Raw genomic sequence first — 13,461 nt, 5'->3', positions numbered from 1 at the left:
TATTCCATGAAGTTGTTCCCTCCCCTTTGCCCTAGTTCCCTCCCCTTTGCCCTAGTTCTCTCCCCTTTGCCCTAGTTCTCTCCCCTTTGCCCTAGTTCTCTCCCCTTTGCCCTAGTTCTCTCCCCTTCACGGATGTGAGACAACTGGACAGCTGTAAAGAATACTGATGCCTAGTTAAGGTCGCCATATTGTTCTTAACCTATCGAGTCCTGTTTTGTTCAGTGATGGGGAGTGAACAAGGGCAGAAGGGAACAACTTCCTGGTATGAAGCGCAGCCACTAAGTCAACCCTGACTATCTGACTTGACTCGGTCACAGAAGACAGAAATGAGGTCAAGCGAGACAATAGGTCCGTTGGCTATGGATGGCAAGTGTCTAGTTAAGATCAAAACTGAAAAGCCCCCGCCATGGAAGTCCCAGTGTTCAAAGTTTCCGAACAGCAAAAACAAACACTTAAGATAACAGAACTATGTGGGGCCCAGATATGAGGTCAGTGGATGCAAGAACACCCAAACCAAAACAATTGTCTGGGTAGACAAGAGGCAAGAGTGTCAAATGAAACTGATCAAATAAAATGTGTTTCCTTGTACTCTAAACAGTCAAAGGGGGGCTTACAGTCCTTGTTATTCATTATTCACTGTGCATTTATTCCTAGTGTCACCATTTCTGCTACTATTATTTTATCTTTATCTCTGCATTGTTGGAAAAGGACCCGTAAGTAAGCATCACTGTTAGTCTACACCTGTTGTTTATGAAGCATTTGACAAATAAAATGTGATTTGTGATCTAAGCAGAATACGTCCCAAGGACAAATCAATTTAGAGGAGATTGCAACGCTATAGGCTACACTTTATATCCAGCTCCCATGCTACCCATGATTATGTTCAAACTCCTTCAATACAGCAGACACAGTGAGGTAGACAGCATCAAAACAACACCATATTCCCTATATAGGGCCCTGGTCAAAAGTAGGGAATAGGGAACCATTTAGGACACAACCCTAGGCCTCACAGCTGTGTGCATGCACACCTCATATCAGTCTGATGTCCAAAGCCCAGAACTGGATGTCGAAATGATCTTTACTCCATTCCTCAAGCCTACCACATCAGCTGAAGTAGGATGTATTGTTGAGGGACCATACCTAGTCCAATGGAACCTGCTTAAAAATTGCCTTTTCTGTGTGTGTTACCATGGAGGACCCAAACACACTAGTCCCAATGCACCGCAAACAAAGAGGATGAAAATGAGTCATTAGCCACAAGATAACATTGTTGAGCGGAGGCCAAACGAGATGCCTTTATTAAAACCATTCAAATGGGTTTTAATAGACTTCCATCCCTCTCCTCCTCTCTCTCGCTTCCTTTTGAGCGACGGCAGACGCCTCGGCCGCTAATTATGCCTTTACGAGGGCCTAATTTTCAAAAAGGAAATGAAAAGTAAACACCAGAGTGTGAAATGTCACGACGTGCCGCAGAGGTAATTAAATCTCAGGTTGTTAATGTTTGTCGCCGTGGTGATGCTAAGCAACCTGCTCGACCCCGGCGGACCCCCAAACACCCCTCCCTCCCCCTCCTCCTCCCGCCCTCCCCTCCTCCTCCCGCCCTCCCCCTCATGCCCTCGTGTTTTGGTTTATCTCCTACATTAGCTGCATCTCGTTAATGAGCTCAATTAGCCATGAAAACGTTCATGTGGTTAGTGGGTGCTGGAGAACTAAGTTTGCTTTTCTTTTGCATAATGTGGAATCTAAAGTGAGTAGTGCTCCTCTGGTGTTCGTGTTTATTACTTTACTACATGTTGTCCTTAGTGGAACATCAGATTCTCCACATCTTTTACAAAATGTGTTGTCAGTAAGTTTTTGAAACTTCCTAAGAACAAAAGGCTGATCTCATGCATAATAACAGATGTAGAAGAGATGACCCTCCTGGCGCTCTTTCTCTGGGGAACAGGTGGAGGTGATTTCTCTGGGGAACAGGTGGAGGTGATTTCTCTGGGGAACAGGTGGAGGTGATTTCTCTGGGGAACAGGTGGAGGTGATTTCTCTGGGGAACAGGTGGAGGTGATTTCTCTGGGGAACAGGTGGAGGTGATTTCTCTGGGGAACAGGTGGAGGTGATTTCTCTGGGGAACAGGTGGAGGTGATTTCTCTGGGGAAACGTGGAGAAGTATTTATCCCTCTTCCCCATCAGTCTCTCGAAGGGAAAACCTCACAGGCCTGTGTGTGTTTCCATTGTGTCAGCACTGGCAATGCTGACCCTGCGCGCGCGTGTCTGTGACCCTGTGTGGGAGGAAACCAAACATTTGGTGTGAGCGGTAATTTCCTGGGCTGGAAATCCGCAGCTCTGCAGCCTGAGAGTGATGCTAGAAAGTGGTTTGACCTCCAGAGACCTTGGGAGAATGTATCTACTGTACTGCCATAGAGCTGCAATGACAACACATGGACTCTGACAGAGTTGAATATTATTATGCCATGCTAATGGGCGGTGTTTAAAAATGGATCTCTTGCTGGGAACATGTCTGATGGGTTCTCATCTCCACCCACATTACCTCTACATCAGTTACATCAGTCTGGATGTACAGCCCCCCAGAGCAAAACAACACTGTCTACTGTTTCCTACCTGGCCACAGTACAACAGGACTTTGACTTGAACAAAACATTACATTTCCTGAACAGTAGGGCCCTTAAAGACAACCATACCCCCTATGTTCTATGTGCCCTTTTAATAGCCCCATCCCCATCTTACTAACCCCCACCCCATCCCCATCTTACTAACGCCCTGCCCCATCTTACTAACGCCCTGCCCCATCTTACTAACCCCCACCTCATCTTACTAACCCCCTGCCCCATCTTACTAACCCCCTGCCCCATCTTACTAACCCCCTGCCCCATCTTACTAACCCCCTCCCCCATCTTACTAACCCCTCCCCCATCTTACTAACCCCCTCCCCCATCTTACTAACCCCCACCTCCTGCCCCATCTTACTAACCCCCTGCCCCATCTTACTAACCCCCACCTCCTGCCCCATCTTACTAACCCCCACCTCCTGCCCCATCTTACTAACCCCCACCTCCTGCCCCATCTTACTAACCCCCACCCCCTGCCCCATCTTACTAACCCCCAACCTCATCTTACTAACCCCCACCTCATTTTACTAACCCCCATCCCTCGCCCCATCTTACTAAACCCCTCCCCCAGCCCCATCTTACTAACCCCCACCCCCTGCCCAATCTTACTAACCCCCACCCCCTGCCCCATCTTACTAACCCCCACCCCCTACCCCATCTTACTAACCCCCACCCCCTACCCCATCTTACTAACCCCCATCCCTCGCCCCATCTTACTAACCTCCAGCCCCATCCCATCTTACTAACCCCCTCCCCCATCTTACTAACCCCCTCCCCCATCTTACTAACCCCCTCCCCCATCTTACTAACCCCCTCCCCCATCTTACTAACCCCCTCAGCCCCATCCCCATCTTACTAACCCCCTCCCCCTGCCCCATCTTACTAACCCCCACCCCATTTTACTAACCCCAACCACCTGCCCCATCTTACTAACCCCCGCCCCATTTTACTAACCCCCCAGCCCCAACCCATCTTACTAACCCCCTCACCCCCATCCCCATCTTACTAACCCCCACCACCCGCCCCATCTTACTAACCCCCCAGCCCCATCCCCATCTTACTAACCCCCCAGCCCCATCTTACTAACCCCCCAGCCCCATCTTACTAACCCCCCAGCCCCATCTTACTAACCCCCTCCCCCCTTAATTATATAGCCCTTCTTACATCAGCTGATATCTCAAAGTGCTGTACAGAAACCCAGCCTAAAACCCCAAAACAGCAAGCAATGCAGGTGTAGAAGCACGGTGGCTAGGAAAAACTCCCTAGAAAGGCCAAAACCTAGGAAGAAACCTAGAGAGGAACCAGGCTATGAGGCGTGGCCAGTCCTCTTCTGGCTGTGCCGGGTGGAAATTATAACAGAACATGGCCAAGATGTTCAAATGTTCATAAATGACTAGCATGGTCAAATAATAATAATCACAGTAGTTGCCGCAAGTCAGCACCTCAGGAGTAAATGTCAGTTGGCTTTTCATAGCCGATCATTAAGAGTATCTCTACCGCTCCTGCGGTCTCTAGAGAGTTGAAAACAGCAGGTCTGGGACAGGTAGCACGTCCGGTGAACAGGTCAGGGTTCCACTAACCCCCACCCCATCTTACTAACCCCCACCCCCCGCCCCATATTACTAACCCCAACCCCCAGCCCCCAGCCACCATCTTACTAACCCCCACCCCAGCCTCATCTTACTAACCCCCACCCCCACCCCCAGCCTACTAACCCCCATCTTACTAACCTATCATTCTCCTATCATTGCTATGCAGACGACACACAATTCATCTTCTCCTTTCCCCCTTCTGATAACCAGGTGGCGAATCGCATCTCTGCATGTCTGGCAGACATATCAGTGTGGATGACGGATCACCACCTCAAGCTGAACCTCGGCAAGACGGAGCTGCTCTTCCTCCCGGGGAAGGACTGCCCATTCCATGATCTCGCCATCACGGTTGACAACTCCATTGTGTCCTCCTCCCAGAGTGCTAAGAACCTTGGCGTGATCCTGGACAACACCCTGTCGTTCTCAACTAACATCAAGGCGGTGACCCGTTCCTGTAGGTTCATGCTCTACAACATTCGCAGAGTACGACCCTGCCTCACACAGGAAGCGGCGCAGGTCCTAATCCAGGCACTTGTCATCTCCCGTCTGGATTACTGCAACTCGCTGTTGGCTGGGCTCCCTGCCTGTGCCATTAAACCCCTACAACTCATCCAGAACGCCGCAGCCCGTCTGGTGTTCAACCTTCCCAAGTTCTCTCACGTCACCCCGCTCCTCCGCTCTCTCCACTGGCTTCCAGTTGAAGCTCGCATCCGCTACAAGACCATGGTGCTTGCCTACGGAGCTGTGAGGGGAACGGCACCTCCGTACCTTCAGGCTCTGATCAGGCCCTACACCCAAACAAGGGCACTGCGTTCATCCACCTCTGGCCTGCTCGCCTCCCTACCTCTGAGGAAGTACAGTTCCCGCTCAGCCCAGTCAAAACCGTTCGCTGCTCTGGCACCCCAATGGTGGAACAAACTCCCTCACGACGCCAGGTCAGCGGAGTCAATCACCACCTTCCGGAGACACCTGAAACCCCACCTCTTTAAGGAATACCTAGGATAGGATAAAGTAATCCTTCTAACCCCCCCCCCCCCCTTAAAAGAGTTAGATGCACTATTGTAAAGTGGTTGTTCCACTGGATATCATAAGGTGGATGCACCAATTTGTAAGTCGCTCTGGATAAGAGCGTCTGCTAAATGACTTAAATGTAAATGTAAATGTAACCCCCACCCCCAGCCTCATCTTACTAACCCCCACCCCCAGCCTCATCTTACTAACCCCCACCCCCAGCCTCATCTTACTAACCCCCACCCCCAGCCTCATCTTACTAACCTCCCAGCCCCATCTTACTAACCTCCCAGCCCCATCTTACTAACCCCATCCCCAACTTAATAACTCCCATCCCCTGCCCCATCTTACTAACCCCCATCCCATCTCACCTGGTAGAAGTTGGGCCAGAAGGTGCTGACAGCCAGCTCCACCTGGCGCCAGGTGGGGTGGGCGGGGCCGGAGGCGTTCCACACGGGGATGCCCAGCGGACTGTTGTTCTCCTTAATGTAGATGTTGAGCCGGCCCGGGTTGGCGCCCTCGCGCTGGCCCGCCACATAGTACTGGAAGATGATGCAGTGGGTGTCGTTCTCTTTGAGCTGAGGCATGAGCAGCTGGGCCTTCTGGCCCGAGGAACGTCCGCTGGTGTTGACCATCATGAAGGCTGAACCTTGGGGGGGGGGGAAGAGAGAGGAGAGTTAGTCAGTGAAACTACTAAACACACTAATACCTATAAATGACTTGAATAAACTTGACTAGAAATCAAGTGCATTTAAGATGTCACCGATTCAAACCGTTTTAAATGAGCATGAGTTGCACTGCTAAATCATGACAATTATTGATGTCCTAAATATGAATTAGACAGGGAGGTAATCCAGTAGAAACATATTTGACAGTTGGAGGTAGATACAGTAAAATAGGTGCTGCTTTCAATGATTTACGTATGGCCTAATCAGCAGGCTACGTGTTTGTAGAAGATAACCTGGCCAGCTGTTGGATTCAGAAACAGGAAAATATGACATCAACACATCGAACACAGCACATACTGTACGTTAATTACTGTATCCAAATCTACCACTTCATAACTGACGTGATTATGGCAACACTAAATCAAGGTTTGTTGATACGTTAACAAAGCCTGTATACTTCATAACAAGACCATGACAAAGGAAACAGGGGTGAAGAGAAGATAAAGGGGATAAGAAGATGTCCGCCTCAGTCAGAACAACAGTTAATGAATAACCACAACGTAACATTAAGAGAACCTCTCACTAGTCAGCATGGGTTGCCAGGATGGGACTCAGTCATACAATCAATAGAACGGGCTTTGAACCTCTAACCATGGCAACTTGAATGGGGATTCCCATTATATTCCTTCTATTTCTATGAATGAGTCACTAGTCAGTATGGGTTGCCGGATATGGGAGAGGTTCTCTTAATGTCACGTTGCGGTTATTCATTAACTGTTGTTCTGACTGAGGCGGACATCTTCTTTTCCCCTTTATCTTCTCTTCACCCCTTGTTTCCTCTGCCATGGTTAGGAGGTTCCAAGCCCCTTCTATTCATTATATTTCTATGCTCTGGGTCCTCTCCGTGGACGAAGCTTTGAAAGACCCTGGCGTGCTCTCAGCTCATTTAAAGGGCCGTTTCAACACTTTTTTTAATGGGCAAAAAGCGGAGCGTGGTGTTTGTTTTACTGCAAAAGGCCCTCGGCCATTGTTCTGGCTCGTCTACTAGGTGTTCATTATCTACACAAACTGGTATTCCCGAGCTGAGATAGAAATATAGACTCTCTCTACAGTAGCTACTGTGTATATGCCGATTGTTGTTTCTTTCTAAAAAATAAGCGTGATGTACAAAACTAACAGGGAGATTGAGTGTAGGAGTGGAATGTACGGCCCACCAACAATGAATCAGAATTGTCATTGAAATTCTCCTCACTAAGTGCAGTATGCCCAAACAGCACAGTGGCATATCTGAAAGTCTCAAGTGTCACTAATGTATACAGCTCCATTACTTCTATTTATATATTTTTCTGCTTTTCCTTACTGAAGGTTCAGTCGCTAACGACCCCCGTCATGCCCTAAAAGCCTAGACGATGGGGATAGTGAAGGATTTAGGGGGGGTTCATAGAGATCCTAGGCACATTGATCCTGAGTGGAGAAGAGAACAGGGAAGGGACCACTTTGTCCTTGGCCTTCCTTCCCCACTTCCATTAAAGCCGGTAGAACGCTCTCTGCCATGGCAACGTTGAAGTGCCCAGTACATAGGGCTTCAGCGTCTCATCGGCAGAACTCTCATTAGTCCATTTGTGCTCCAGCGTTGGCCTTCCAGGGCTAGAGTGCAGAGCGGAAGGAGGAGTGGGAGGAATCGATACGGTCTGGAGGTAGTGAAGGGTACACCACGGACAAATCCAGGAGCAACAAATGGACGCCCTTGACCACACCACTTTTAGGGTTGAGGACCGTTGTTGAAAAATTTCAAAAATTCTCAATTTCCAAGCCAGTACCTATGATGGCGAAAGGGTTGGCGAAACAAGAACAGTTTGCTTTGAATGGATGTCTGGCGATAATCGGAAGACCACGTTGGGACAAAGAACGTTGTTTATGTATATTTTGTCCAATTTAAAACAGAGCCGTGGCCTTAAAATTCAACCTCTTCCTACTGTTTGCAATGCTCGGAAGGATCTGAGGCCTTCAACCTAGAAGTGGTGAACAAAAGACACGTTGAAGAGCTCTATACATGCAACAAGTTTTACTGTAGTTGTCGCTCCAGCTTGTCATCCAAGGTGAGTCAGTCCCTCGCGCCAGGGTCATCCGCCGGCCTCTTTGTAATTACACATCAAACTATGACCCAACGATAGTACCTCCCTCTCCCTGGCTGTAGTATTAATAAGACAGAGGCTGCCCTCCTGTGACGTGTACATTATTGTGCACTAAAGTGAGCCTTTTCCCACTTAATTCAGATTAAATTGCAGATCAGGGTGTTAAATGTGCACCCTCCCCTCTCATTTCCCAAGCAAATCTTGCCTATGGCCTGCAGCTACGAGAGGGGTAATTTGATCTTCCATAATAATGATGGAATTGTGTTAAGGAGCCCAGACAACTCAGGCAGTCTCTGGGATTGTGTTTAAGGTTGATAAAAACTGTAGTGGGGTGGGGGTGTAATCCTTTTTAGAATTGGCGGTTCCCCCTCTCCATTACAAAATTCTTTAAACCACTGGGCTCATAGTTGGCATCAACGTCCGTTTAGTCATTTCATGGGTATGAGAGCTCACTGCTCACCAAAAGACCCTTGTAAATCGGTTCAATCTGACTTCTGGCTATACATACTCACTACTACACTCGAGCTGGCTCATATGCTCCCTGTTGCTTCTACCGAACACACAGATATGATATCTTCTGATGACAGACATCATCCAACACCCAGGCCACAACCAAAACCCAAATCCATGCTACACTCTTGACCTCAAAAACTCAGAACTCTGTCGCCCCTGGCGATGAACACACCAGTACATCTGCCAATGATAACGACCAAGCTCGAGGCACAGCACCGGTTCCCATGGCCACCAGATCACCGGCGTCAACGATTTCTTCCAATTAATTTCATATTCCAATGTTTCTCGCATGGTTGCTGGTTGTTAGTACACAGGAAGACTGAAGAGTACGGAGCTGGGTCATTATAAAGTATGTTGGCAAGTTCATTGCCAAGATAAAAATGACAAAATGGTGTTTGTAGATACAGTTTAGGAAAGTGGTCCAGTTCATTTTTTTTTGACAGCCTTGTCAGAAAAACACTGCTCCCTCAAGGGATTCAGTCTTTCATAACTCGTAAATTAACTTCCATCACCAATCGTTGACATGATATCTAAACTATGCCTTTTAATTACTAGAGTCCTCTCTAATGTGCCTTCAGAGCATAGCGGTAAGCTGCATTTTAGCCTTCCGTTTGGCATAACTCCTGTGCCATGATCAGAAGCACAATTTCTGTCCTTTCCAACTCACTATATATATATTTGTTCACAAGACCAATAGAAAAGAGGGACACCCTTTCATAAGTGGAGGCACATGCTCTTCCTGGTTGCCTTGAAACAACTACTGAAACAACAGAGCACCTTTCAAGGGATTGTTTGCCCCTTTCATGTTGTCCTTTATCTCTCTCTCTTTTGATATACGTTTTATTTTCAGAGCTGTCATATTCCAGGGGGAAAAGAAACAGACGAGACAAGGAGGCAATGTTGCGCCATTTGAATTTCATAGACAAAAGTTAAATCCCTCAGAGAGACTATGGGGTGCTCAAGGTCATCTGAAGTGATATAAGGTCCTAGAATATAAAGTGTTCTGGAATATTCCATCTCTGTTTCTTCAAGACTCACCACACTGCTTGTGTTGATATAGGAATGCCATTTGTTAAAATAAGTTGTTTTACTGCTAATAATGTTTGAGTATTTTGTTATGATCAGGCAGCCTCTGGAACTGCCGATCTGCGGCCAACAAGGCAGAGTTCATCTCAGCCTATGCTTTCCTCCAGTCCCTCGACTTCTTGGCACTGACGGAAACATGGATTACCACTGATAACACTGCTACTCCTACTGCTCTCTCCTCGTCTGCCCACGTGTTCTCGCACACCCCGAGAGCTTCTGGTCAGCGGGGTGGTGGCACTGGGATCCTCATCTCTCCCAAGTGGACATTCTCTCTTTCTCCCCTGACTCATCTGTCTATCGCCTCCTTTGAATTCCATGCTGTCACAGTTACCAGCCCTTTCAAGCTTAACATCCTTATCATTTATCGCCCTCCAGGTTCCCTTGGAGAGTTCATCAATGAGCTTGACGCCCTGATAAGTTCCTTTCCTGAGGATGGCTCACCTCTCACAGTTCTGGGTGACTTTAACCTCCCCACGTCTACCTTTGACTCATTCCTCTCTGCCTCCTTCTTTCCACTCCTCTCCTCTTTTGACCTCACCCTCTCACCTTCCCCCCCTACTCACAAGGCAGGCAATACGCTTGACCTCATCTTTACTAGATGCTGTTCTTCCACTAATCTCATTGCAACTCCCCTCCAAGTCTCCGACCACTACCTTGTATCCTTTTCCCTCTCGCTCTCATCCAACACTTCCCACACTGCCCCTACTCGGATGGTATCGCGCCGTCCCAACCTTCGCTCTCTCTCCCCCGCTACTCTCTCCTCTTCCATCCTATCATCTCTTCCCTCTGCTCAAACCTTCTCCAACCTATCTCCTGATTCTGCCTCCTCAACCCTCCTCTCCTCCCTTTCTGCATCCTTTGACTCTCTATGTCCCCTATCCTCCAGGCCGGCTCGGTCCTCCCCTCCTGCTCCGTGGCTCGACGACTCATTGCGAGCTCACAGAACAGGGCTCCGGGCAGCCGAGCGGAAATGGAGGAAAACTCGCCTCCCTGCGGACCTGGCATCCTTTCACTCCCTCCTCTCTACATTCTCCTCTTCTGTCTCTGCTGCTAAAGCCAATTTCTACCACTCTAAATTCCAAGCATCTGCCTCTAACCCTAGGAAGCTCTTTGCCACCTTCTCCTCCCTCCTGAATCCTCCTCCCCCTCCTCCCCCTCCTCCCTCTCTGCTGATGACTTCGTCAACCATTTTGAAAAGAAGGTCGACGACATCCGATCCTCGTTTGCTAAGTCAAATGACACCGCTGGTTCTGCTCACACTGCCCTACCCTGTGCTTTGACCTCTTTCTCCCCTCTCTCTCCAGATGAAATCTCGCGTCTTGTGACGGCCGGCCGCCCAACAACCTGCCCGCTTGACCCTATCCCCTCCTCTCTTCTCCAGACCATTTCCGGAGACCTTCTCCCTTACCTCACCTCGCTCATCAACTCATCCTTGACCGCTGGCTACGTCCCTTCCGTCTTCAAGAGAGCGAGAGTTGCACCCCTTCTGAAAAAACCTACACTCGATCCCTCCGATGTCAACAACTACAGACCAGTATCCCTTCTTTCTTTTCTCTCCAAAACTCTTGAACGTGCCGTCCTTGGCCAGCTCTCCTGCTATCTCTCTCAGAATGACCTTCTTGATCCAAATCAGTCAGGTTTCAAGACTAGTCATTCAACTGAGACTGCTCTTCTCTGTGTCACGGAGGCGCTCCGCACTGCTAAAGCTAACTCTCTCTCCTCTGCTCTCATCCTTCTAGACCTATCGGCTGCCTTTGATACTGTGAACCATCAGATCCTCCTCTCCACCCTCTCCGAGCTGGGCATCTCCGGCGCGGCCCACGCTTGGATTGCGTCCTACCTGACAGGTCGCTCCTACCAGGTGGCGTGGCGAGAATCTGTCTCCGCACCACGTGCTTTCACCACTGGTGTCCCCCAGGGCTCTGTTCTAGGCCCTCTCCTATTCTCGCTATACACCAAGTCACTTGGCTCTGTCATATCCTCACATGGTCTCTCCTATCATTGCTATGCAGACGACACACAATTAATCTTCTCCTTTCCCCCCTCTGATAACCAGGTGGTGAATCGCATCTCTGCATGTCTGGCAGACATATCAGTGTGGATGACGGATCACCACCTCAAGCTGAACCTCGGCAAGACGGAGCTGCTCTTCCTCCCGGGGAAGGACTGCCCGTTCCATGATCTCGCCATCACGGTTGACAACTCCATTGTGTCCTCCTCCCAGAGTGCTAAGAACCTTGGCGTGATCCTGGACAACACCCTGTCGTTCTCAACTAACATCAAGGCGGTGACCCGTTCCTGTAGGTTCATGCTCTACAACATTCGCAGAGTACGACCCTGCCTCACGCAGGAAGCGGCGCAGGTCCTAATCCAGGCACTTGTCATCTCCCGTCTGGATTACTGCAACTCGCTGTTGGCTGGGCTCCCTGCCTGTGCCATTAAACCCCTACAACTCATCCAGAACGCCGCAGCCCGTCTGGTGTTCAACTTTCCCAAGTTCTCTCACGTCACCCCGCTCCTCCGCTCTCTCCACTGGCTTCCAGTTGAAGCTCGCATCCGCTACAAGACCATGGTGCTTGCCTACGGAGCTGTGAGGGGAACGGCACCTCCGTACCTTCAGGCTCTGATCAGGCCCTACACCCAAACAAGGGCACTGCGTTCATCCACCTCTGGCCTGCTCGCCTCCCTACCTCTGAGGAAGTACAGTTCCCGCTCAGCCCAGTCAAAACTGTTCGCTGCTCTGGCACCCCAATGGTGGAACAAACTCCCTCACGACGCCAGGTCAGCGGAGTCAATCACCACCTTCCGGAGACACCTGAAACCCCACCTCTTTAAGGAATACCTAGGATAGGATAAAGTAATCCTTCTAACCCCCCCCCCCCTTAAAAGAGTTAGATGCACTATTGTAAAGTGGTTGTTCCACTGGATATCATAAGGTGAATGCACCAATTTGTAAGTCGCTCTGGATAAGAGCGTCTGCTAAATGACTTAAATGTAAATGTAAATGATCAATTATTCACCAACCTGTATTTCCAGGTGGCATGAAATAAAATCTTATGACTATACAAGCAACTTCAGTTAGCTGAACTTAACAGTATTTGGAGTATAAAAGTTGCATGAGAGCAAGTTAACACACTTCCAGATTTCACTCAACTTTGCATTTGTGTCACTTATAAAGCTCCATCCATTCATGATTCTTGTAAAAACCTTGTGCTGTGTGTGTGTGTGTGTGTGTGTGTGTGTGTGTGTGTGTGTGTGTGTGAGAGAGAGTTATGATCTCAGGTATCAGCCTCCTCTACTGCCAGGTGGTCTGGAACTGAATCCAGTTGCTAAGCTCTCCGATACACTTGAGAGTTTAGTGGCACCAACCATGTGAGAAATGTGAAAAAAAGACCATTATGCCTGCATTCTAACTAATGGAATTGGCATGGGAAGAACATTACACACCTGGCATGTGCCGTTCCTGTTCCTTAGAGTTATAAAACTGTATTTTTCAGCCGTGGAAATAAAGGAGGCTATCTGTTGGCGATATGTCTGCTACAAGTATTCTGTCACCCAATCAGGAACTCCACTGGCATCATTTGTATTGTTGCACTGGCTGATGACAATCGCTAACCGACACAGATGACTTTACCCTTGGTGCTCAAGGGTTGCCGGAGAGCCGTGGCCTTATCACGAGATACACAGCAGTGGGTAGAGAGACAGTGGGCGTTTGGCGCCTGAGCGTCCGCCACGGGTGAAATCACCAGCATGGTGAGAAAGGGAGGAATCCATTGTCAGTGTAGTGCTACTCGACTGCCTGAACACCGGTCATTACATTACATCGGTATCCTCA

General features: G+C 49.0%; 1 protein-coding gene across 8 annotated transcripts in view; it reads right to left on the bottom strand.

Annotated features, from left to right (window-relative positions):
* Positions 1-13,461, bottom strand: part of LOC139583365 (receptor-type tyrosine-protein phosphatase mu-like) — a 309,931-nt gene that overhangs the window by 207,361 nt on the left and 89,109 nt on the right. For all 8 annotated transcript variants that reach the window (XM_071414354.1, XM_071414355.1, XM_071414358.1 and 5 more), the window contains exon 3: positions 5,596-5,873. In XM_071414354.1, the coding sequence (XP_071270455.1) occupies positions 5,596-5,873 (278 nt within the window). The remainder of the gene's footprint in view (positions 1-5,595; positions 5,874-13,461) is intronic.

Source organism: Salvelinus alpinus, chromosome 8 (assembly GCF_045679555.1).
Source record: "Salvelinus alpinus chromosome 8, SLU_Salpinus.1, whole genome shotgun sequence".
Taxonomy (NCBI): domain Eukaryota; kingdom Metazoa; phylum Chordata; class Actinopteri; order Salmoniformes; family Salmonidae; genus Salvelinus; species Salvelinus alpinus.
Note: the sequence above shows the minus strand (reverse complement) of the source record. Positions and strands in the feature narration are given on the sequence as shown.